Source organism: Pangasianodon hypophthalmus, chromosome 23, assembly GCF_027358585.1.
Source record: "Pangasianodon hypophthalmus isolate fPanHyp1 chromosome 23, fPanHyp1.pri, whole genome shotgun sequence".
Lineage (NCBI taxonomy): Eukaryota > Metazoa > Chordata > Actinopteri > Siluriformes > Pangasiidae > Pangasianodon > Pangasianodon hypophthalmus.
Genome location: NC_069732.1, coordinates 10213290 through 10238232, shown reverse-complemented (window position 1 = coordinate 10238232; position 24943 = coordinate 10213290). Strand labels below are relative to the sequence as shown.

The following is a 24943-nucleotide window of genomic DNA, read 5'->3' as shown; positions in this document are numbered from 1 at the left end:
AAATGTTAGTTTGGAATATCTGGCAGGTTTGAAATTATGGGAACATTTGGCTGGTCTGCATGAGTTAATCTGCTTTTATAGAAAAACTGCAGAAAAACTAAAAGAGCAATAATTTTTTTTTTTTTTGGTTACTGAAGTTAAAGTTAAGGTTAGATTTAAGTGTCAATGGAAGGTTCTCACATGTATATAAAAGTGTGTGTGTGTGTGTGTGTGTGCGCTCAGACCTCGACATACACAGGAAATTTCATGATAATTATAAGCAGGGAGTAATTACTTTTCCAGAGAGATAAAGGTGGCCAATTAAATCTTCAAACAGGATGGGTTTACGTAGATCATATCCACGCAATTACTAAACAGTTTCAAAGGAGCTCCACACTACAGAACATAAAGAACCTTTGTTTTTGATGTGTGTGTAAGTCCTTGGTGTGTGTGTGTCTGTTTATATTGGACTGTATATAGGTTCGGTGGTTGGATGGAGCGGATGGGGTTAGGGAGGGGTGGTGCTTCATGCTGCACACACACTGCAGCTGTGTGTCTGGGGTTATGTACAAATATTTAAACCCACTCACATCCTTTCCCTCCAAATGGTCTCCTCAGCACCCAGAGCAGCTTCTGTGGCATGTCACACTACTTCACCTCAGTCACGTCTTCAGACTGTCTTCAGAAGTCCCCCGTTCCTGTGGTGTACCATACACCACAGCAGGGAATGCACTGCTGCATGCGATGGACAGCATTAAAGAAAGTGAGGGGTTTTAAAGTGACTTTAAACTTCAGTTTTATTTCTGTTTAAAAATAAGAAAAGAAAACATTCATACACTCCTAAAAAACGGACTCCATTTAGCACCCTTAAGGATTCCTTGACTTAATAAATAAATGAACTATCTATCTATCTATCTATCTATCTGTCTATCTGTCTGTCTGTCTGTCTAACTAACTAACAGGGACAATATGCACGGCACAGTGGCAGGGCAGGTAGTGTTGCAGCCTCACAGCTCCAAGTTTTAATCCTGAGCTCAGGTTACTGTCTGTGGAGTTTCAGTGTATGTTCTCCCCATGTATGTGTGGGTTTCCTTTGGGTTCTCTGGTTTCTTCCTGCTTCCCAAAAACATGCCAGTAAGTGGACTGGCCTAGGTGTGAATGAGTGTGTGATTGTGTGTGGGCATGGTGCCCTGTGATGGGCTCCAGGGTGTATTCCTGCTTCACGCCCAGTGTTACCAGGATAGGCTCCAGATCCCCCATCACCCTGACCAGGATAAAGTGGCTACTGAATGTGAGTGAGTGAATGTGAGTGAGTGAATGTAAGTGAGTTAATTGACATCAGTATTCACAATGTAAATGTGTCAGATTTGCCCAACTGCCTAATTTTCAACTGCTGTACCTGGGCAGGTTGATGTTATTAAAAAAATAAATAGGACACAGAACAGGTAGGAAAGGAAATAAAATAAACAACAAAACAACCTTAAAAGAACACAGTTATGTATAAAGCACCAGACACACCAAAAACACGATGATACAAGCTTGACACTAATTTATGTGAGCATTGTTAACATTTTATATAACTAAACATAATGTTTGCACTCCTGACTTTCCAGCAACCATATTTAATTTTTTTCTAGAATAAGCCAGTGGTTTTCAAGTCTCTTAAATCAGCTGGAAGTTCATTCCTTGGCTTGTCTGTATGGGGAAGCCCTTGAAGGCTTCATGTAGAAACCTGTAACAATGCAGTTTCCCTTTTGGAAACGTTTTCAATTTGAACTGCGTTTAAACAGATGGAACCACTAAACATCTAATGAAATCACATATCCATTTCATTTTTGTCAGATTATTGGAAATATACTCTCTGAAATCAAATCTAGTTTTGATATAAACTTTTCAGTATAAATATGGACTTTTGTCCAAGTCACCTTTTGCATCCTCGCGTGACTGGACAAATTTTGGGTGTGTGAAAGATGAAATAGATGATATAGTCAATGGAGGAAGCACAGTAGTGGCAGAGAGAGGGAGGAGGATTCAGTCATTTGGGACACTCCCTCACTACATCTTGCGACGAGAAGGAAGTCTCATATTCAGATTACATATTCAGTGCAAAAGGCCAGAGACTGTCATTGCTGTACTTCTGTTTTAAGAGTCAGTGCCTGCAGGTGTGGTTTGTGTGTGGTTTTGGTGAAAGGGAATTGGTCTAAAAAAAATGCAAAGGTGAATTCATCTTCCTCAAAAGGACACTTCAGGAAGCATGGACAGTTTATACTGTGGATTACAACCCAAAGGCAAAGGAAAGCTGGTGAGAACTTGTCCATCTATGAAATATTTCTGATTTTTTTGGATCTGATTTCTTTCTTTGGAGTTCATTGGATCTTATTGGATCAAGCTGTAACTCGTCTGGAGAAAGGGCAGGTGTTGTGTTTCACTGTGGGCTCTTTGAAGACTTTCTGGTGCGTCATTAGAGCTGCTTTATTTATTTACTGTACCCTTAGACATTAACTTCCCATTTTGCCCCTGTCTTTACTCAGCACCTGCTCTTTACTTAGCGTTATTCTGGCTTTTCTAAAGTCGTACTTCAAAGGAGTGGAAAGTCTTAAGAAACTGTTTGGTTTCCTTTAAGCTGCTTCTACCCTGCCAGAACTTATTGCTCCTGCTGTGGTGTGTTTCACCGTCACGCTCCATAAGTAAACAGAAGATATTACATGTGAGCGAGAGGAACACGGGTTTATTCTGGTGATAACAGTCAAGAGAAAGGACACACAGACAAGAGGGTAGAAAAGATATGCTGACGGGGGGAAAGTAACTTTGATCGCTCTTGAAGAACTCACATGAGGACTGTTACACTTGAACACAAGTGAATGAATTCAAGGACAGCTTGTCTTGCTGAGACATTTAAACAGCCGTGTGGGCTGAAGCTGTCTAAAACAAAGCTGTCTAAGTACATTCAATTTTCAAGAGTCTAAATTTTAGCAGGAGGTAAATAATTCCTCCTAATAAATAAATAAATATCACCACCAATGGATGACCAGACTATTATCCAGGACAGTGTAGTTGCAGGAAGTTGGGCGCTCCTGGTCCACTATGTGTCCCCACACCATGGCAGAAGGAGGACTGCTAGTTGTGGGAACAGAATCGCAGGTGGAAGGTGGCTCTCAATCTTGACCATCATTCTCCCTCTATGCATGTTTGTGTGTGTCTGTGGGCAAATGGAGGGGATGGTGCACTCGAGCTTCCGCAGGCTAAGTGGCCGTGAGAAGAAGGAGATGCAAAAGGAGATTTTGTCCATCCTGGGACTCCCAGGACGGCCTCGTCCACACCCGCCTCTGCGTCCTCCTTCATCTGCTCCACTCTTCATGCTGGACCTGTACCATGCTGTGTCAGCCGAGGGAGACGAAGGCCCAGGTGTGGGCTTCATCCCTGAAAGTGTCAGTCATCCTGCATTGCCTACCCTAAGCACACACGCAGCACCACTTGGCACAGTGGTCAGTGAGGCAGACACCGTCATGAGCTTTGTCAACCTGGGTGAGTGACAGATAAAATGCTTTGGTTTATTCCATAAATAAACCAGCTGTTCTTCATTCTTCAGCTTCAGTTCAGTTACAATGTACATAATACCAAATCAACTCATGAGCTTTATTCTGATCAGGAAAAGATGTTTCAGTACAGTGCTCCATACACCTGCTTAAAACCTAGCGTCCCTTAATGTACTGAGGGATTTTAAAACAGTAATCATCCTAGCTATGTGTGTTGCAACTGTAGTCCGAGTCCAACTAATTTCTATCCACTGCACTCTTAGAAAAAAGGTTACGTATAGAACCCTTAGGGATTTGGCTTATCTTTTAGAACCTATACCTCTCTTTTATATAGACCATAGGGTTAAACTTTAAGTAGAACCCCTTTAGGAAGCTAAGAACTATTACTAAGAACTATTACTGAACCTGAACCTTCAAAGAGCACCTTCCTAAGAGTGTAGTGTATGGGTAATTACCACTGGCAATAATTTCAACACATTTCCAGGAACAGAGAATAGAATGGAAAACCAATTTACTTTCTTGTAATGGAAGCTTAAGGGCAGCTGCTAGGGCAAGCAACAACTACCCCTACATCTTTCTGTTCTTTACTCAGCACAGGGAAGTGTGTTGAAATTCTTGTTTGTGGTAATCAGCCAAACGCTACAGAAGTGGTGGATTCAGATTAGGTTGAAAACACTGGAATATTTGCTTAAGTTACTATTTCCTGACTTGGAATTGCTTACGACTGGAGACTTAGACTTTGACTTGGATTCAAATTTCTTTTTTTACTGAATTTTACATGCAAAATCTTACAGCAATATCTCCACTAACCCCATTAAGGAGGTGAATTAAACTCAAATTCAAAGCCACTTTAGGGACATCAGGCTTGACTTGAACTTGAGGGTGAGATTTAGGATTGAGGGTGACGTTAGAACACCAGAGTTATTTTTCTTGGTTGTCTTTTTTATTTGTCTTGCATTCCATCATTACATCATTAGTGTAAACACACATTCTTATGTTTTCCAAGATAAATAAATGTAATTCAATGCAATAGTGTGGTAGATTTGGCGTTGGGACAAGAAGCACAAGACACTAGAGTGAGAGCTAGGATTGGTGCTTTATTTCACTGAGAGAAGCACGTTATCTTTCCAGTATCTTTTCCTGTCTCATCGGCGAGACGATTCTTATCTGTCCCAAAATTGCAATTAGCCATGTTGTTCTCAGTGGCCTCCTCCCTTTATCTCTCTCCTGTGTCTTCTTCATGGGAGGATATCCGTGTTCTTTTATTCTAATTATCACTGCCGCTGTTATCCTGCAGCATATGTTCAGCAATATATTTTCTGCTGTACTGGAGCTCATCTCTGCATTAACCTGTAAGGACTGAAAGGGACTCTGATGAGTGTGAACACACAAAGCACAAACAGTGATTAGGATCTTGTATGCAGTTCGAGTGAAGGCCAGGAGGCATATGATGATGCTGAATGCGCACAGCTGTGCAGAATTACAGGCTCCATTGCTAGGCAGAAAGAGAAGGAGGGAGAGGAAAATGAAAATAATGTCAGGCACTCCTCTAAAAATACACTACAGGGCTGTAATTAGTGGTTTTGTGTTGAGTAGCAGCCGGCCCCACAGAGCCTCTAATTACCCTATAGTGCAGCCATGGCCATGGGTGTTAGTCTGGTCCACAGGCCTCTACAAGGACAAATGTTCATCTCATTCTCTCTTTATCCTCTCATCATCCCATATACTCCTTCATGAAGGACACTCACACTTCCAACACCTCTGCCTTCATTTCCTTCTATATAGTCTATACAGCTCATGAACTTTCTCTTCCACTCTGGAGGGTAATCTAATTTGCTCTCTCTCTCACCTAAAGCTCAATTTGTGTGAAATTCTCCCTTATTCTCACTCCTTCCCTTCATATCTCAGTCTTTCTTTCTGCACTGTCATCCTCTAGATCGGGTTATGGGCAGCTGGGATCTTGCGAGCTCTCAGTAACTCCCCCCTTGCTCTCTTTCTGTCCTTCAGTGGAGCATGAGAGAGATCTACTCCAGCCTCGGCCCTACTGGAAGGAGTTTCGTTTTGATCTGACGCCGCTTCCTCAAGGAGAGACAGTCACTGCTGCAGAGTTCCGCATCTATAAAACCCTGACTATGGGTCAGAGAGCTAACCGTACCCTCCATATCTCCGTCTATGAGATCCAGAGGGAAAAAAGATACAGGTCACACTCTAATCTCTTTTTGGTTTTTTTTTTCTTTTTAAAGTGTCTTTTTCTTATTGTAAAATCTTCTCGAGAATTTCATATCTTGCAATGAAATGTTCCGCTCATAGAGAAAAGGGTTATTCAGGGTTATTTGGATGGTTAAGGGTTTTTTGAAATCTAATATCCTGCGGTTGTGCAGTGAGTAAAGTTGCTGCCAGACAGTTCCAGGGTCCACAGTTTGATCCCGAGCTCGGGTTACTGTCTGTGTGCAGTTTTGCGTGCTCTCCTCGTGCCCACATGGGTTTTGCTCCTAGTTCTCTGGTGTCCTACCACCTCCCAAAAATATACTAGCAGGTGGACTGGCTACTCTCCCTTTTGTGAATGGGATGGTTTTTGTTTTAGGCTTTTACCTAGAACCTTTAAAAGATCACAAACAGGGGCTAACTGCAGAATTTTTAAGGTTCTAGATGAATTTTTAATGTACTTTTCAAAATACTCGTCAAGGAAATATTTGAAATTTGAATATACTACACTAAGAAAAATTTTAATCCTTAATGGTTAATATTCTGTTTAATATTAATGATTAATGGTTTTTGCTCTCTAAAAGGATTCTACTATAAACCTTTCTACTATAAACCTAAATGAAAGGAAACTTCCCTGTTCTGCACAGAACCTTGAAGGTTTCCACCAGAGGGACGAAATGAAGAAAGCTTCACGGTGCTAGATAGACGTTTTTACCAAAAAGAATATTTTTCTTTATATTACACTGGAATATTGTGGAACATTTCTGAAAAGGAAAACCCCTATTGTTTTGGCTTCTACATAGAACTTTAAAGGGCTCCTCCAGAGGGCCAAACCAAAGAATCCTTCAGACACTAGATTCTTTTGTAAGAATGTGACCATCGAAGTTACTGTTTACTTTCAAAAAGCAGTGTGTGTAAGCCTGATTTTCTTCATGAAGCCTGATTTTGCTGGTGTGATTTTAGGGAACCTGAGCTAGTATTGCTGGACATGCAATCAGTTCCAGCAGGGCAGGAGGGCTGGCTGGCCTTCGATGTAACAACTGCCAGCAACCACTGGCTCCTGCAACCACGAAGCAACCTGGGCATCCGACTGTATGTGGAAACGGAGGATGGTGGGCATCTCATCAGGCACTGATTCAAAAAATAGTCAAATAATAGTTGTTTTATATTGATGTGTGATTGTCTCTCAGATGATTGTATTCATGTTAAATGGCAGTTTTAAATAGTGATATCTGTTTATATCTTCACTGTGCTCTTTTCCTCTCTCAGACCGCTCATTATCCGCTGGCTGGGTGGGTTTGGTGGGCCGCAGAGGACCGCGTTCCAAACAGCCTTTCATGGTGACATTCTTCAGAGCAAGCCAGGCCCCCTGCCGCCCACCTCGCGCTCTCAGACACAACACACAGCGCAGGAAAAAACACAAAAATGATCTGCCTCACCCAAACAGACCAGGTTTATTTGGTAAGGGCAACTGAATATGTTTAAGGTATAGTGTGCCAGCTTGATGCATATTGAACATCTGATGAGTTGAGATATTTAATTTTAAAATTTTCTGTAGGAGAGATTGCTGTCAGAAATATGATGGGCTTAGTTTTGCTGGTTTCATCTAGAATGTAACATTAAAGCCAACAGACTTATTCATTAGCAGGATTTTTCTGTAGTTTCTGACTCTGCAATAAGAATAAGCTAATCTTTTAATAAAATATGACTGAATTAGAGTGGTCTGCACTCTGTTTTCAAAATAGAAGCAACTTCCAAGATTATATGGTGTCTTACATTGAAGTACCATCAACACAGCAACAGCTAAACAACGACTAAACAGTGATATGCCGAGGCCACTGTCTGAGTCATTACAATTTGCTCATAAATTGTTGTCTTTGTTTTTTATTTCAGACCAAGCTCCTGTGAGTAATGGGCGACAAGCATGTAAGAAGCATGAGTTATATGTCAGCTTCAGTGACCTGGGTTGGAAGGTAAAGACTTACATATCCCCTAAATTAACACTATGCTACAAAAAGGTATCTTTCCAATATCACAGTCAACATATCACTGCTTTTGAAACAAGTTAGGCACCATTAGTCACATTAGTTATTAAAATATGCATACTTTTTTATTTGAGAGCTATGCTTAATATACACTCACAGGAACTTTAATAGGAACACCTGTACACCTGCTCATTCATTCAACTACTCTATCTAATCAGCCAATCACGTCAATCAGCCAGTCATCAGCACAATGCATACATTCTTGCAGATGCAGGTCAAGACATCAAACATCACAATGGGGGAAATTGTGATCTCAGTGACTTTGGCATAGTCTGGCTTGAATATTTTAGAAACTACTGATCTCCTGGGATTTTCATGCACAACAGTTTACACAGAATGGTGTGAAATGCAAAAACATCCAGTGAGCGGCAGTTCTGTGGCTGGAAATGCCTCACTGATGAGAGAGGACAGATGAGAATGGACAGAGCGGTGTTGAACTAACATGAAGGCTACGGTAACTCAAATGACCATCTTTACAAATACAGTGAGCAGAAAAGTATCTTGGAAAGCACAACGCATCAAACCTTGAGATGAATGGGAACAGAAGAAGACCACATCGAGTTCCACTCCTGTCAGCCAAGAACAGGCATCTGAGGCTACAGTGGGCACAGAGTCAGCAAAACTAGACAGCTGAAGATTGGAAAGACATTGTTTGACCCTTTTTCAATCTTCAACTGTCCAGTTTCTGAAATACGCAAACCAGCCCATTTGGCACCAACACCCGTACCATGGTCAAAGTTGCATTTTTTCTTCATTCTGATGTTTAATGTGAACATTAACTGAAGCTCTTGATATTTTATGCACTGCGCTGTTGCCACGTGATTGGCTGTTTGGATAATTGCATGACTAAAGCAGCTGTACAGGTGTTCCTATTAAAGTGGGCTCTTCTAAACGCTTTTTTTTTTTTCTCCTCAGGATTGGGTTTTGGCTCCTCCAGGTTACTCGGCATATTACTGCGACGGGGAATGTGACTATCCTCTTGGTTCCTGTATGAATGCTACTAATCATGCCTTGATCCAGCTTGTGGTTAGTACTTTTAACATCAAGCCTTTTTTCCACTGTAAGATCAGATGGTCACCATCTTCACCATCATCTTTGCTTTCTGAGCAGGCACAGTGTCCTGTGACTGGTTACATTTTCTTTTTCCATCTATTACATTTATAAATCAAGCCTAGGAAGCACCTGTAAAAAAAAAAAAAAAAAAAAAAAAAAACTACAGCAATAACAGGAAGTGATGCAATAGGTCAGCAATGGCATCCTCTGTTTGTAATGATGCCAGGTTAGTAGTATATAATATTTCCCTCGAAAGAACTTCAGTGTCTGGAGCTTGAAAAGAAAAAGAGCGGAGTATGAGAAACTGGTTGACTTGCTTTCCAGGCTAATAAGAGAATGCTATTTGCCAGCAAAGGTTATGTGACTAACACAGGTGATCACATACCTGTCTCTGCAAGCATAGACACATAGGAAATTTGATGCAATGATGGACTTTGTCTTAAGATCTGCTCCCCAGTGGCGCAACAGTCTAAGCATTCACCCTATCATCAGGAGATCCTGAGTTTGTATAATAATATGTCAGAGTATAATAACCCAGCTCTTTGGCTGGCAGAGGTGGCATTCCTCTTTCTCCTGAGTCACACTAGACAAGGTCTCTTAGCTCATGTAGACAGAATCAGGCAGTTATTTTTTTTCCTAAGCTTTTACAGCTACCCCACAGCGCTACTTAAGCAGCAGTTCCGTAAAATATGTTGGTTTCATGTATCTCAGATGAAGCACGTCAGCATCCCAGATTAGCAGCGGCTGATGAAATGGGAGACAGCATTAGATTTTGCATTAGGATGCTTCCATACTTGCCTTTTTTCGGTGCTTTGTACAAAAAAAACAAAACATCTCAGCACCTCGCACACTGTAACCATAACAATGCCCCTACCAGTCCTAGCTAGTATCAGATAATTAACAAGCCTGGGTTGCTATCTGGGGTTTGTTGGCACTTAAATATTTTCCTTTCAACCTGTCATAAATCTCCTTATATTTGCTCACTACTAAAACAAATTTTTTAAGATAGTCCTTGCTGTAGAACCACAAGTCCAGGAGGTGGAGCTGGACCTGATGCAACTCCTCCTGTAACCCAAACCCCTAATCATTAAAGCCTAACCATAACCCCTAACCCACACAACACTGTACAAAACAAAACAACACACAACTCTATTTTAGATCTTACAGAATACATTCAGAAAAATCAAATTAATTGAAAAGCAAATATGTTACTGATGTGTCTCAATAGGTTCAAAATGTCTTTCTCTGCTGCGTTGATTACCATTTATTAGTTATTAAGATTAATAGGATTAATAAGAAACAACCAGATTGAACATTGTAAAACCAAAGGTATTTGAATATGCAGAATAATGTTAGATCTGTATTTCCCCACTGTTCAAAAAGTTATTTTATAAATGTTTCACAAGTTGATGCAACCTTAAAGTGTAAGCCTTGTTGAGCTGTAAATGTAGATTATGGTACTTCACATTTTTTGTTAGCTGGAATGTCAAAATTTGATGTCCCATATCTCAAAACAGCTCTACACTCAGACAGAACCGTATAATACTACAGTCACAAAGTGTTAAAGCACCACGTTTGCATGATATCATATCACCACCTCCTGGTGAAGGTGGGATTTTAGATTTCTACCCAAATGTAGTAGTTGAACTGTGACATCACATGGTGTTTCTTTGTACATTTTTGGGAGGTTGAACATCCTGACTCATAAAATCAACAGGGTACACTATCACAAAAGTGAAACAGATGTACAAATCAGTCAGTGAGTGTCTATATCACGAAATGGTTTTGTTTATCCAACTGTCCAGAGGAAATATTGTTCCATGTCAAACTGTGTCCAGGTATAAAGAAAATTGCACTGGTTTCTCTCAGATGAGTTCAGTCCGACAGTGGAATAAATGTTTAACCTGGTCACAAAAAATTAATCAGAAATAGTTATACCTGTACATCTAACTGAATTAAAGATAAAGTGACTCCTTGTCATTGGCAGGTTCACCTTATAAAACCTGACGAGGTCCCCAAGGCCTGCTGTGCACCAACCAAACTCAGCCCCATCTCTGTGCTATTCTACGATGACAACAACAACGTCATACTCAAGAAACATCGAAACATGGTGGTTAAGACTTGTGGCTGCCTATAAACATGTGTCTCTGTCTTATTTAGTGGTGCCAGTCTGCCACTGTCCCCTACTGCACTATTTCTAGCAAACAAAATTATTGTTTCAAAAGGATCTATATATATATATATATATATATATATATATATATATATATATAAAATGTTTCTCCTGGTGTAAAAATAAGCTATTTAAAAAAAAAAAAGGTGCAACATCCAGTCATTGTGGTTTGTAATAATTTAGGAAATAATCAGGAATTCCAGTTTAATGAATACAGGTGTAGTGTAATGTTATAGTCATGATGGTTTCCTCATCCTAACATGATGTAACCCAGCAGTCATTACCATCAGAAAGCATACAGCTAACTGTAATAGTGTATTTAATTGTGTGGAATGTCTTGCTAGCACTTAGGTGAGTGAAATGAACAGTGTGTGTATGTGTTGTATTTTGTTGATGGAATAAAATGAGTTTTATATTAATATAATGTGCAACTAACATGGACAGTATAGAGCCAGTAAAGAAGTTTTTCCCTTTTTTTTCTTTTCTTTTTTTTTTTTAAATATCTTGAATACCATTTATAAAGTCCAACTTTTCCAATATCTTGTACTGTACACTAAACTAAAACACAATTTATTCTTTATAAGAAACAGAAGTTATTCTTTAAAGCATACTTTGACATGACAGATGAACAAAGTGAAACAATTCATGATCATTTAATTGTAATGTTTACAACATATTGCTTTCTATTGGCCTCTCTACTGATTCCTTTCCTTGGATGTCAATGCCCTACAGAAGGAGTACAAAAAGAATCACAAATTTCTAAAAGACATTTTTAAAAAGTCTCTCTGATTGGCAATAATTGGCATCAGTGTGTAAAATCTTTCTTTGTCAGTCCATTCAGATTGTGAGCAGGCTCTCTGTCACACTGCCACCTGTTTTCAGATTGCATTGCAGTGAATGAAGAATAAACTATCTTTCTCAAATTCTGCTATTCACGACTGATTGTTTCACCTTACCTGGATGTGCTCCATCATGACTGACCATGTTGTAGATTTGTGTTTTTCCCATGCTGTACCAGGAAATTGTTCAATAATGGGAGGCCAGTTTTCCAGATGCAGATTATGCTGGTGTTAGTGTCTCAACTAAATTACACTGCCACTGGGGAGTAAATAAAAGTCTACAGGAACTTGGATTCATTTGTGTTCAGAAAACCATCCAGTGTGTCTGTTTTGCCACACAGAGCTTAATCACCGGACCTGGTTAAATATATGCCTGAGTTATGATCAGTTAAGACGTTTTGTTTTTTCCTTTTTTTTTTTTTTTTTCTTTAAACACTGTTACTAGCGTGATATTTCAACTTCTGACATAATCAGTACAGCACTTGTGTTAAAAAAAAAGCCTTTCTGTGTAATTTATGAAGTTAGGGACACTCAGTGAAAAAGTGTTGTTCAAGGGTTCACTGTTACCCCACAAGGACAACTGGAGTACCATTAAGGGTTCATTTTCTAAGAACGTAGTATGAGAGAGACATTCTTTCTTATGGTAGGTCTTGTACATACAAATTTGAACAAATGAGCTGCAACTGTGAACTCAGTTGTGAAAAGCAGTGATGTCTAATAATGTATTCATATTTTAAAGAACACCACTTCTTAGTTATATTTGTTGTGAAATATCCATGAATCAAGTCAGTTCCTGTTATCTCTTACATAATAACAGCTATAAATAACCCCCTCCTCACCAGCCTTTTTTTTTTTCTTAAAAAAAGGAAGCTTGTCATGTTACAGAGAAACCGGTAAGAGTAAACTCCTCTGTCCTGAAGACTCTCCCATGGTGGTAAACAGTGCTGACACTAGAGACTGCTTCCATAAATGTTAAACACCTCCTTACAGAAAGCTTCACCATATCAACAGATAGCATTTTCTTTGTTAAATAATGCCACATTTTAATGCTTATTATAGAAGAAAACTTTGGGACAGTATTCCAAGGCTATCCATCCAGGACAACCACAGCTTAACATCCATTTTTCACATTTGCATGAGGACAGCAGGTCTGGTGGAGATAATGTGCTCCTACAAATTGTGCCATAAAGCATATGAACAATAAAGATCAGCATTCATCAATTTCAGGCAGATGTTTTGGTGATGGGTGTGAAACTTTATGTCTCTATTCAATAATTTATTCTGAAGTCAAAACTGCTTTACACATTTGTACACGTACCAGCTCTAATTAATTCCCCTAATCAGCAAGTTATTCCAAACGCACCACTACACAGCTCTGAGGTGATCACAATGACACATAGTGACTATATGCTTACACATTTATTGAAAACCTTAGCAAAAAATTGAAAATTAAGCACACATTAAGCAATTTCAGAGGCTCTATTCAACACCCGAAGTACTTTACAAGAACATTTGTTTATCTCTGAGAATATTTTTCACCCAGTTGAATTAATCTAATCCAATCACAATCCTGGCCAATATTGTTAATTCACACAGTGATGCAATTCCTATTATGGCTCATGTTTACAGAGCATTACTGAGTTGTATGCACCAAAGAACACTTATGCATCTGTGTTAATATGAATTTTAAAGTGAAAATGCGCAACAAGAGAGAGGGATAAACACTGTAGGTTTTGACAGAAGGTGATAATGAGGCTGTTACGGCACACTAAAACTGATGGTATGCCCAAACGAAGGGTAATACATATAAAAATATAAAATCAAAGGGTGCTGGTGTGCTTTAGTCCATCATTAAGTCTCCTGTCACATCATATCCAGAGTCTGTTTCTAGGAGTCGAATCAGTTGGCCAAGCTGAATCGCATCATTTCTCCCCAGGGTCTGTAAAAGACACCATATGCAATGAGAAGCAATGACGATACACGCAGAACATGTGACACGTTTGCATTTGAACTTCAGAAGTACTGTGATCCACTAACACATCTGTTGCCTTACCCCAGGTGCAGATACTGGTAGCTCCTAAAGACGTTTATGCCTGCACATCTACCAGCTCAGGGGGCATAGGAGACTTGGGGTGTTTACTCTCAAAATGCTGCTTGAAAGTCTTGGGGTCTGGCATCTGTGTCTATTAAGGACAAGAAAAAGTCACAGGTCATTACACAGCACATTCCAATGGCAGATTAAGCCAAAGAGGGAAAAAAAAAAAAAAAAAAGAAAGAAAAATTATATATCTATCTATAAAAAGGATGCCGTTGTGTTTAATGTGTGACAGCTCTCAGTATAAGTGCATAGACCCACCCTGCAGACAGGACATGTGTGGACGAGTGCTGCTTTGGCAGCTGTTTTCTGATCTGCTCCCTGTGACTTTTTCTTCTCTGCTGCCTTTTTGGCGTTCTTCTGCTGCGACTGAATCTTCTGCTGCCCACGAGCCATTGCCTTTGCCTGTGAACACCACATCCAGTTGACTCGTAATAATAACAGTGGCAAAACAACACACAAAAATAGCTAGCTAGAAGTCAGTCACCCCAATTCTACCAACGTGGGGAAGGGGAAACTATCACAATGCTCTCTGAATCAATACACAAAATATCATAACATACACTACCTTATGCAAAAATAAAACCTGAGTATTCGAAAAACTATCTTAAAATGTCAACACTACCCAACACGTGATTACTTTACTTTATGGAATGAGTAATAGGGCAAATATATAGTGTGATGCTTAACAACACAATACGCATCATGTTATTTTATTGTGCTGAGCTTTATGCCAACAAAACAGAACATTTAAAAAGCTTTTTATTAAATAATTATTTAAAGTTTTTATTTAATACTTTATTGATCTGATTTGCAAAGTCCTTTAAAGTGTGATGGAAAAAAACAGAAAGAGGACAAATACATGGAAAAAAGTAAATAATGAAATAGATGATAGCAGTGATTGAAAGATAAAATAAAATCCTAATAAAAAGTGCATAAAAACTGAATAATAGTACAATAATTACAGTTTAATAAAAGTAATGTAAAGGTAATTCTAAGTTAAATGCTCAAAATGAACAAATGTTTTAGCTGTTAAAATCAGTGATAGATGGAGCCTGATGAATGGTTCATGGAAAAGTTCTTTGGTGCATAAAAACAAGACTTTGATATATTATTAATAAAGGAAGGAACGGAAGTGAAGTTTAAAACAACTGGTGAAGAATAAATGTTAAATCCAAGCAGTGACATGTTAGTGTGAGAAACAATGTCATGGGAAACTGAAGTTCTCCAAACTCTCAGTATTAATCTGACTTTGTCCCACCGGCCAGCCGTAATGAAGCCTATTGTTCATCTTCATGGGGAAGTGACTCGAGTCTCATTCCTAATTCTGACCTCAAACTACATCTGAGAGCTCGAGCTTCTACTCACTCACTGTCAGTTCTCTTTACTGACTTAAACTTTGCTTCTTATCAAGGTGGGTCACCATGGAGCTGATTGGGTTTTTATTTTGTTACAATGGTAGAAAAATCACACGCAAGTTATCATTATTGTTATTACCATTTGAACTGAATGTTTAATCTCAAAAACAATTAGATCTTTTCAATAATGTCAGCTTGATCTCTGATGTGTTGGTGGAAAGTTCAGGAATAAAAATCTCAGTAATATCCAGAATATTAATCTATACGTTTAGTCTAATATCTGAATAGCTGGATTATGTTGTAAGGAGAATTTGTGGAATTTATTTTACAGGTTATATATCAGTCATTTAATACAGCAGCAGCAGCATTAGCGAGCTCAGCGCTCTGCCCTGCTGTTATTCAGGCCAAACACAGACACTATAAACACATGTCTGGAAAACAGACCTAACCCTAAACATCTCCATCAACATTCACTAAATGTAGTGAACCAGTCTCCTAACAGCTAAGACCTGTCTGTGGGCGGATAATCCTCAGTCTGGGGTGTTGGCTAACTGAACTAGCTGCCCGTTAAGCCGGTTATGATGTTAGCATAGTGCAGCACTCAGCTAGCTGCTGAGCCATCTTTCCTCCTCGCCCGACATTACCATCCCGCCTGCTGTACTTCACTCCTCTCCTCGTCCTATCACGTGTTTTTCCATAAATCCAGCGCAAATAAGATCACAAATATATTAGTAAAATAACAAAATAACAAAGCAGGTAAATTACGGAATGAAACATTCATTTGAACACTTCTTTAAAAACAATACCTTGGCGTTTCAGAAGGCGAGCCTGTCGAAGGGACGACGAGGAGGAGAGCGGATAACGCACATCCAACTTCCGCTCGGGAGCTCGACATAATACAAGTCTTTTATCTTTAGTACACTGAACTAAAATTATAGATATGACATTTAAAATGTATTACAAATTTCACCAGTTAAAAGTTATATTCGTAAAGACAGTTTCTAAAAAGAATTAGGCATTAAATACACCCAGGACAATTATGTATACATAACTTATTGTTAGTAAATCACTTTGTTTCTTCTGTCTTTTTTGTGGGTGAATTTAAAATGTGACCCTTTTCAATTCGCGCTATATTTAATAAAATATTTAATAATATAATATTTAGTTATAACCCAATAAAAGAAAATATACACAAGGATAAAATTGTATAAAATTGGAACAAGTAGCAACTCTTTATTTTGGCGGAAGCATGAACTTGACCCGGAAGTTGTTAGTGAACGTCTTCACACTGGAGGAAATTAAAAAATGGCAGAGCGCGGATATAGTTTCTCTCTTACGACTTTTAGGTAAAGTGTTGATTAAATTAGTTTTTTGTAGTTTATACATGTTTAAAGTACAGTAAGTAAACCACAGTGAAGTAAATAGCTGTGTAAGAGCTCTGTGTGTGTTCATCTGTGAGGGAGTGTGAGCTGCTTTGTCACGCTGAGCAAGCAGCACACTAGTGGCTGGAAACTGAAAGCCTTAAACACTTCTTATGTGTGAGTTTTATCAGTTGAAAGGTGGATAAATTAAACACTTTATTTAGTTATTTACCGTTTATTTGTTATGGCTGGTTTCCTATGGAGTTGTTATTCACTAACATTAATAGCTTGCTTACAGCGCAGGTTCCTAGCCCTGCTCCTGGAGGAGTTCCTGCATGCAGTTCCACTCCAACTCAGCCTGGGCTGTTAATTACCTGTTTACTCACATAATGTGTGTTAGTGCAAGGCTAAACACTAAATGTGCCATACAGAGAGTGCTCCAGGACCAGGGTTGGGAACCTGTACCTTACAGCACTGTTCAATTCAGTAGATTTCTGTCTGATTGTGTGGAAACTGCTTTTCTCTCCACAGCCCTTCTGGGAAACTGGTACAGATTGAATATGCCTTGGCGGCTGTGGCAGCTGGTGCACCTTCTGTAGGAATCAAAGGTAAGTAATCATTTTAAAGTTTGCTCCCATCCAGGGTGTATTCCTGTCTCGCACCCAGTACTCCTGGGATAGACTCCAGACCCACTGCCAGCCTGACCAGAATAAAACAGTTATTGTTAAAATTATTGCAGTGCAGATGCTGATTTCCACCTTTTCCCTGCTATTCAGCCTCCAATGGTGTGGTGTTGGCAACAGAGAAGAAGCAAAAATCCATACTTTATGATGAGCAAAGCGTTCACAAAGTGGAGCCAATAACTAAAAACATTGGTATGGTGTACAGTGGTATGGGTCCTGACTACAGGTATGCAGTAATCACATTTCTTTGTTTATTAAACACATAATCAGATAATTAACCCTTGAAAATATCATTTGCGTATTTGATCAGTTATATTTAGATCAGTTTTGACCTGAGTAATGCTTACTGTGTTGTATGAGACAGCTGAACAGTAAGAGTGGACAAAACCATTACATATGCCCCAAAATTACACATGTCCAGCACACAAACCCTAGTATTGTGATGTTTTGTTTTGTGATGCTTCTCCTGACAGAGTCCTGGTCAGGAGAGCCAGGAAACTGGCCCAGCAGTACTTCCTGGTTTACCAAGAGCCCATTCCTACAGGCCAGCTAGTGCAGAGGGTGGCCTCGGTCATGCAGGAGTACACACAGTCAGGGTGCGTTCACGAAGCTTCTTATAATTATTCACATTTTATGCATAAGAATGTATAATAGCATTGTTCTATAATCTCAGTTCTGTTACATTGTAAATACTGAAAATGATAGACAAATTAGAATTGGTGAAAATTTACACCTGCTTTCAATTTTTTTAAACTTCTATTTATTTATTTTTTTTGTAGAGGTGTACGTCCATTCGGAGTGTCATTGCTCATCGCTGGTTGGGATGAGGACAGACCATACCTCTTTCAGTCTGATCCTTCGGTAAAACAAATGCACACATTTTGTTGTAATCTGTTTAGTTTTATTTTTTCATTACGTGGTGTATGAATTCCAAAGGCTTGCAAAGTGCATAACTCAACTGTGCTGGTCTCACAGGGTGCGTACTTCGCCTGGAAAGCCACAGCAATGGGAAAGAACTATGTGAACGGAAAAACGTTCCTTGAAAAAAGGTAATAGAGCCAGTTAACCACATTTTGGTTTTCATAACAACCATGAAAATGTCCACTGCTGGGACTAAAACTACAGTGTGCCCTTACTATAAAAAAGTCTTTGTATGGAATTATCTCTGCTACTTGCAAGGGGAGCACTGACAAGTTTTTTTTCTTCTGTTCTGTCTGGGGCAGAGCTACATTCTAGCCCAGAAAAATGGCAGGTGGCTTTAATAATAATAATAATAATAATAATAATAATAATAATAATAATAACAGATTTCATTATTTAATTTTTTTCCCCCCTGCAATTCAGTTTGAAATGATATGATTATTAAACATTGTTTAAATGTTACATTACATTAGTGCTCCCTTAAAATTGTTTAGATTACTTGCAAAATCATTTCTCCAGTGTGTTGATTTTGGAGTCACGTTTCCCCTTGTTCACTACTGATATGTGCATACAGCGATAAGTGATAAGCTAAGCCCAAAACTCACAGTTTGTGTAGCAGTGCTTTTGTTAATTCTGTAGGTATTTTTCTTAAAAATGGTAATCCTTGAGACACTTCAGAGGAAATACAAGACTGCAAGTGTTTGCAGATGTAGTATAATCTACTCCTATGAGCCAAATCAAGACATCCCTCCTATGTCTCCACTAGCCTTGTGTTAGTGCTGAAAATGCAATTTAAAGAAGAAAAATCTTGTACAAAAATGTCACATGAAGAATTGTTGCCGTTTCCTTAATTCCAGATACAACGAAGACCTGGAACTTGAAGACGCCATACACACAGCTATCTTGACCTTGAAGGTGCGTTACAGCTTTACAAACTATTGTAACAAACATCATTGACCAAACTTACTGTGGATTTACTTAATAGTTGGTATTACAGCATTCATAAAAACGGAACCTTTATCTAACATCAGTGAATGTAACATTCAGGAGCAGTTTACAATTCAGAGTTAGTTTTGAGCTCTTGAAAAACAGAAAGCTCAACGCGGAGACAGTTCAAGCATTTAGCAGTTATTTACCTTCTCGAGCAACAGTAGTAATTTATGACATTAACCTTACTAATATTTGTCCATTTTTTTTTGTATTACCTAAACCATTCATTCTGTCTCACGTTTCAACAGGAAAGTTTTGAGGGACAAATGACGGAAGATAACATTGAAGTGGGCATCTGTAATGAAGCTGGATTTCGTAGACTTTCACCTGCTGAAGTGAAGGATTATCTGTCAGCAATTGCATAAAAAAAACTGCAGCTATACAAGTGTGCTTGTTTTTTTTTTCACTGTTCAAAAAACCTCTATAATTCTGAATAACAGCATTTTTATTACTTGTATATCTACTCCTCTTCTTTGTACAAGAACACAGACTATCAATAAATGTTATGACTCACTCTGTTTTGCTGCTTTACTTAAAGAAGCAAAAACACATTTGCAAAACAATTACAGCAATTGTGAAGATAAATGGCTCTATAATGGCTAACAATAACAAAAACATCTGCATACAGCAAGTTATTCACCAATAGGCCATGCTACAGTAGATTGTTTAACATTAGAGTGCTTTTTCAAAGCAACACACTCATACACAACTTAAAAATAAAGAGCAATTTTACTCAAAATTATAAATATAAATCAGTATTAATGATTACAGGAAAAATTACAATACAAGAACAATTTTTACAATCTGAAAATAAAGCAAAAGTCTCCAGTGGCTTCAGGGTTTTTCTTCTTTAATTTAATGAAACAATTTGCATACAATAAACAACTTATTCACACTGTGCTGTGAGCTTTAGGCTTTGAGACACTGTAGAGGCTGAATCAGTCGTGTTCATGCATCAGTCACTGATTTGGTTGGTTCATTATTATACCAAACGTCGACAATCGCAACTTGTCTTCTACATTTCAGCATGACTTTGATGCAGTTTATTTGCTGCTTCCAAAATTCATCACTTAGCTCCAAAGTGTTGCACAAATTCAGGAAGTTTATAAACTTTTCCTAAGCCCACATTCGGGTCCATGCTGATAAAGTCATCCAGGTTCATTTTGGATTCTACAAAATCAGATTCATGAGCTGTTAGAGAGAAAAGAAAGCAGAGAGAAAACGAGAGGAAAAAGCATTTACCTGTAGTTTCTATGCAAGGATATGGTGGTGGGGGCATACGCCATGTCCCGTTAGGATGCATCATGTGAGATCTATCTGAAGCAAACTTCTTTAAGTAGGTGACAGCCGGAATGACTCGCATTTTCCTGAAAATAGCACATACTGATTTGACCAAATGTCTACGAACTTGACATTTTAACCAAAGTTTAAAAAGGTGAAAGTAGACGTTTTCTCCAAAAACTTCTACAGCTTTAACTCGCCTTCGAAATTTCTGTTTCAGCAGCTCATCAGATCGAAATGCTTCCCTTGAATACACGTCAAAAGGACACGGGAAGGGAAGAGTGGTGTCCAGATCATACACAAAACTCTGTGCTTGTGGGTTCAAGTGCAGTAACACAACATGGTAATCCTAAAATACATCACATATTATAACACGCACAAAAAAACATGACTTTATATGATCTTCCCCCTTCATTTTGTGACGAGACCTGCGTACCCATATCACAGGTTCACCCCCTCTGCTGGATTTCTGTTTCCAAATAGGGATCTGCATTACACAGGGAAAAAAACATGATTAACACCATGAGCACAACATATCAATCTCTGCTTTCTCATTAAACTTTACCCACCGTTTTTTTTTCATTCGATATGAAGACTACATGCACTTCGTCCAATGGACACACCGCCTGAGCCTGGATACATTCACACAATTTCCACACGTTCTCTTCACTGCAGAAGAAAATGCATTTGAAAAGAACAGAACAGATTTAAACTTATCGTTATTAAAGTATCATGTGTCTCAGGGAACCTTGACAACTACCACATTTCTCACTTTTATTTCTAGAAAGATGGTGATGTGATCATTTTTTGCAATCTTTCAGATTTGTATAATCTACCTGGTAGCTTTCAATGATTGCAAAACAAATTATGATTGAAGTATTTATGATAGATTTTATACTGAAAATGGCATTGAAAAAATAAGAGTGCAAGTTGTTTTCTTGATTAAACAATATATAAATATCATTCCAACAAACTGTTCTGTAAAAATCTTTTTCTAAAGCATGTTGTCAAAGTTAAATGAACATTTTAATTCTGAAATCATCTAAAGACTAGATGTTTGGTTTGATTATATATGCAAATATGGAATTAGATTTAGAAGCCTCATTTACATAAACAAATACACATCAGCAATCCATTGACAAAGACTGATTGTGATATCTATTGTTCTTTTTAAATACCCTATTCACTAATAGTGTCTTGTCTTAAATACTTACCACCTCTGCCTGAAAGTAAGAACTGTTTTTTTTTTGTTTTTTTGTTTTTTTGTATAATTAGGATAAAGTTTCTACAAAGGAGCTCCGTACCTGCACATATTATTCAGGAGCTCTGTAGGGAACATATACAGATCCTGAGAACACCTTATAAGACGTTATATTACTTTACATTAAGTAATATACTTAATGTAAAGTAATTACACACACACACACAATTAATAATCTACTAATATATTTTTCTAAACCATCAACTCAATTAAGTAATTAAAATAGAAGAATGGTATGAAAACATGCAGTCCTACCAGTAACAGCTCGTGTAAACACACTCCTCTCTTAGTGGAGTGATAGCTGTGTATTCTGCACAAACACCTTCCTCATGCATGTCTGCGTAGAGCTAAATTAAATCAACTTCAATTAACTTCAATTCTTTTCCATAAACCGTTATCATGCCATAACTTTCAAGCGCTGAAAATATTAAACTTCCTTCTCTTTTCGTTTACTTTAGTGTAGTAGCGTGTTACATTTTTTGAAGTCCGTAAGGAAACTCAGAAGGATATTTTAGTACCGGGGTCTAATAGCTGCCACATTCCAGGTTTAATCTGGGTGTTAACTGAACAATGTGATAATCACCTTAAAAAGGTGACAACTGCAGCATCTGGCTAAATGGTCACATATACACATCGCAAAATACGAACACTTCATGCTAATTTATGCTGATTTTCAGTCAACAATGATTTACACTACATGAGTTGTACAAGAAAGTGTTACTAATAAGTTCTTGGGCAATAAATAGTAATAAATTCTAGTGTCTCAACATTTCTACCAGTTTTCTTACAACTTTTTGAGGATTTTATAAAACTGCTGACAGAATACTAACATCATTCATCGGTTACCTGCGGTTACCTGCGTATTCTGATTCTTTTATGAATTTATAAATGTTTATTGATTGCTCCTCTCTAGTATAGTGAAATCCAAATCACTATCAGTCATCAATTTACTAAAACTATAGACTGTCTTTTTCCTTATTCATTAAACTGTATTGTTTTAATAATTTATTTAATTCATAAGGTGGTGGTGTAACTTGTCCTCCAGCCCTTCAGTGGTGTCAGTTTCTGACCCCAGGATTAATGTTGTATTAAAGTGATTATAAATGCCACACACTGCTCAGATAGCTTCTGATGGACCCTTTTGACCCTACAGTCAATAAATTTATACATACAAAGTGCATCTATATGCAGGTATACCTGATAAAATGCTGAGAGTTAGATGTTAAATGTGAAAATCAAAACTCGGAGTAGCAGAATGTATGCCTATGTCTATTTGTTATTAGAATCCATAATTAGTCTACTTAGAATAAAATGAAGAAAGACAATACATTACAGTGATTAAATATAGTATGCTAGTCATTGTGAAAAAAGACTTCATTCTGAATGTGATATAAATATTCTCTGATAACTTGTATGCCAACTCAATAATATTTTTCATATTCAGACCCAGCTCTTTCTGATAGCCTGACATCTGTTGTAACGCTGTCTGATATCATAAACTTTATGATATAACTATAATTTTTTATTTACACTCTGAGAAAAAATAATACCTTTCGTTGACACTTGGGTAGTCCACTATGGGTACATCTTTCGTACCTTTACTGTGTATCTTTCACCTGGAAAGATGAATAATGTGTATGTTTAACATATTAATCTATAAGATAATTATAGAAATAGCTTTTAAATTAATATGTTATTCACCTTATTCACCTTAAATTAATATGTTATTCACATTATTCACCTTTCAATGCAAGATACAAGACTGGTAACAGGTAGTACACAAGAGTGGCCTTTAAGGTCCAGTTGTGTACCTTAAATCAAATTAAAGTGACTTTTCCCTCATTTTAACTATTTGTTTTTGTAACAAAGTAACAAAATACCAAAATAATATTAAGAAAACGTTTTAAAATGAAGAGCTCAGGCTACTTGTCAGTTCACATGCAAATAGGCTACAGGTCTGTGGTTTGAGTGTTTAGGTGCCGCCCACATATTACCACCTCATTAGACTCAGTAACAGCTGCACTTAGGATGGAATGCACACATATTGTTCCCCTGTATGCTGGAAGGCTTATAAATTTGGACCAACAGTCTTCTGAAGCCAGTCCTACCTGAAGTCAGACCTCGACTTTTTAGCCATGACTAAAACAGTGTATGGAAGTTTTAGGCCTGTACTGAGAGAGAGCCATAAATATAAAAGACACACGAAGGGAACATACATTGGACTTGTTGCATATGTCATTCAGGATTCTCCCAGCAAGATGCTCACCTTCAAGCAGGTACGATAAGGGTCAACATTTAATCACAGGAATGCTGTTAAACATTTTTCAATGCATGCTATGTTATAGCTAATCAACATTGTATTTTTTTGCAGATTATGAAGAAATTGGGTGTGTTTGTCACTGGGGACAGGAAAGGTCTGGAAAACAACATCAGAGTCTGTCTGTCATCCAACAAGTGTTTTGCAAAAGTGAGTTATTGTCTGTGTTTAACATCACTCAGATTTTTTTAGTTTTGTTAAAATCAACACTGACTGAAATGTTGCAATTTAACCCCAGGTTCCCATTGACCCAGAGTACCCAAATGCCAAGAGGAACTTCTGGAGAGTGGATGAGAGCAGCATCACCCCAAAGATGCTGCGCCGTCATTTCAGTGACATAGCAGAGCTTTTCCCAGGACTGCCTCCTGCATGGGACAGAAAAGCAGCACCTCCACCCGTCCCCTCTCCACCAATCTGTCCTGTCAAGATGGAGGACCGTCCGAACAAGTTTACCGGCCCTTTTTCTATAGAGTCGCTGTTAAAGAAGGATCATCTCCCTCGGGTGCGGATCACTCTGCAGCAGCAAGCAGCTCACACTGTGTTCAGCACTCACCTCTGCTTTCCTGACCAGGTTTACAGCAGAACAGCGAACACAGACTCACATGCATGTTTAGAGAACAGACAGCACAGCTGGTATTACATGCACAGATCTGCAGAGGAGGCCTGCTGGAGGAAGCCTGTACAGAGCATGGGTTTATCTCCTGAGCTGCATCATGCACTGTTGTATTCACCACACTTTCCTTATCATCACACTCTATTCACTAAAGTGTCGAGCTCTCCACCTAACACACACCAGCTCACACACACGACATGGTAACTTCTCAGACTGAGACTTGAAATGGTGCA

At 38.3% G+C, this 24943-nt stretch overlaps 5 protein-coding genes across 5 annotated transcripts in view; 3 read left to right on the top strand and 2 right to left on the bottom strand.

Annotated features, from left to right (window-relative positions):
• Positions 1-80: 80 nt before the first annotated feature.
• bmp8a (bone morphogenetic protein 8a) lies at positions 81-11039 on the top strand. Its single transcript, XM_026929387.3, has 7 exons — positions 81-3504; positions 5523-5715; positions 6684-6832; positions 6990-7181; positions 7614-7693; positions 8681-8791; positions 10806-11039. The coding sequence occupies exons 1-7, from the start codon at positions 3000-3002 to the stop codon at positions 10953-10955; spliced, it is 1380 nt and encodes a 459-aa protein (XP_026785188.1). The 5' UTR covers positions 81-2999; the 3' UTR covers positions 10956-11039.
• Positions 11040-13230: 2191 nt separating this feature from the next.
• On the bottom strand, positions 13231-16197 carry zgc:91910 (Zinc finger protein 706-like). The gene is made up of 4 exons (XM_026929413.3): positions 16090-16197; positions 14187-14330; positions 13884-14013; positions 13231-13769 (listed from the first exon to the last, which is right to left on the bottom strand). Exons 2-3 carry the CDS (start codon positions 14319-14321, stop codon positions 13918-13920), a joined length of 231 nt encoding a protein of 76 aa, XP_026785214.1. The 5' UTR covers positions 14322-14330; positions 16090-16197; the 3' UTR covers positions 13231-13769; positions 13884-13917.
• Positions 16198-16510: 313 nt separating this feature from the next.
• psma2b (proteasome 20S subunit alpha 2b) lies at positions 16511-19752 on the top strand. The gene is made up of 8 exons (XM_026930174.3): positions 16511-16629; positions 17176-17252; positions 17421-17553; positions 17801-17923; positions 18107-18188; positions 18303-18376; positions 19106-19163; positions 19487-19752. The coding sequence occupies exons 1-8, from the start codon at positions 16589-16591 to the stop codon at positions 19601-19603; spliced, it is 705 nt and encodes a 234-aa protein (XP_026785975.1). The 5' UTR covers positions 16511-16588; the 3' UTR covers positions 19604-19752.
• ntaq1 (N-terminal glutamine amidase 1) lies at positions 19601-22277 on the bottom strand. The gene is made up of 6 exons (XM_026930176.3): positions 22036-22277; positions 21089-21188; positions 20956-21006; positions 20720-20868; positions 20481-20605; positions 19601-20408 (listed from the first exon to the last, which is right to left on the bottom strand). The coding sequence occupies exons 1-6, from the start codon at positions 22113-22115 to the stop codon at positions 20305-20307; spliced, it is 609 nt and encodes a 202-aa protein (XP_026785977.3). The 5' UTR covers positions 22116-22277; the 3' UTR covers positions 19601-20304.
• Positions 22278-23808: 1531 nt separating this feature from the next.
• Positions 23809-24943, top strand: part of si:rp71-45k5.2 (forkhead box protein H1) — a 1218-nt gene continuing 83 nt past the window's right edge. The window contains exons 1-3 of the mRNA XM_026930072.3: positions 23809-24056; positions 24152-24247; positions 24336-24943. The exon at positions 24336-24943 is cut by the window's right edge and continues 83 nt beyond it. Coding sequence (XP_026785873.3) covers positions 23916-24056; positions 24152-24247; positions 24336-24914 — 816 coding nt within the window. The 5' untranslated portion in view covers positions 23809-23915 and the 3' untranslated portion in view covers positions 24915-24943. The remainder of the gene's footprint in view (positions 24057-24151; positions 24248-24335) is intronic.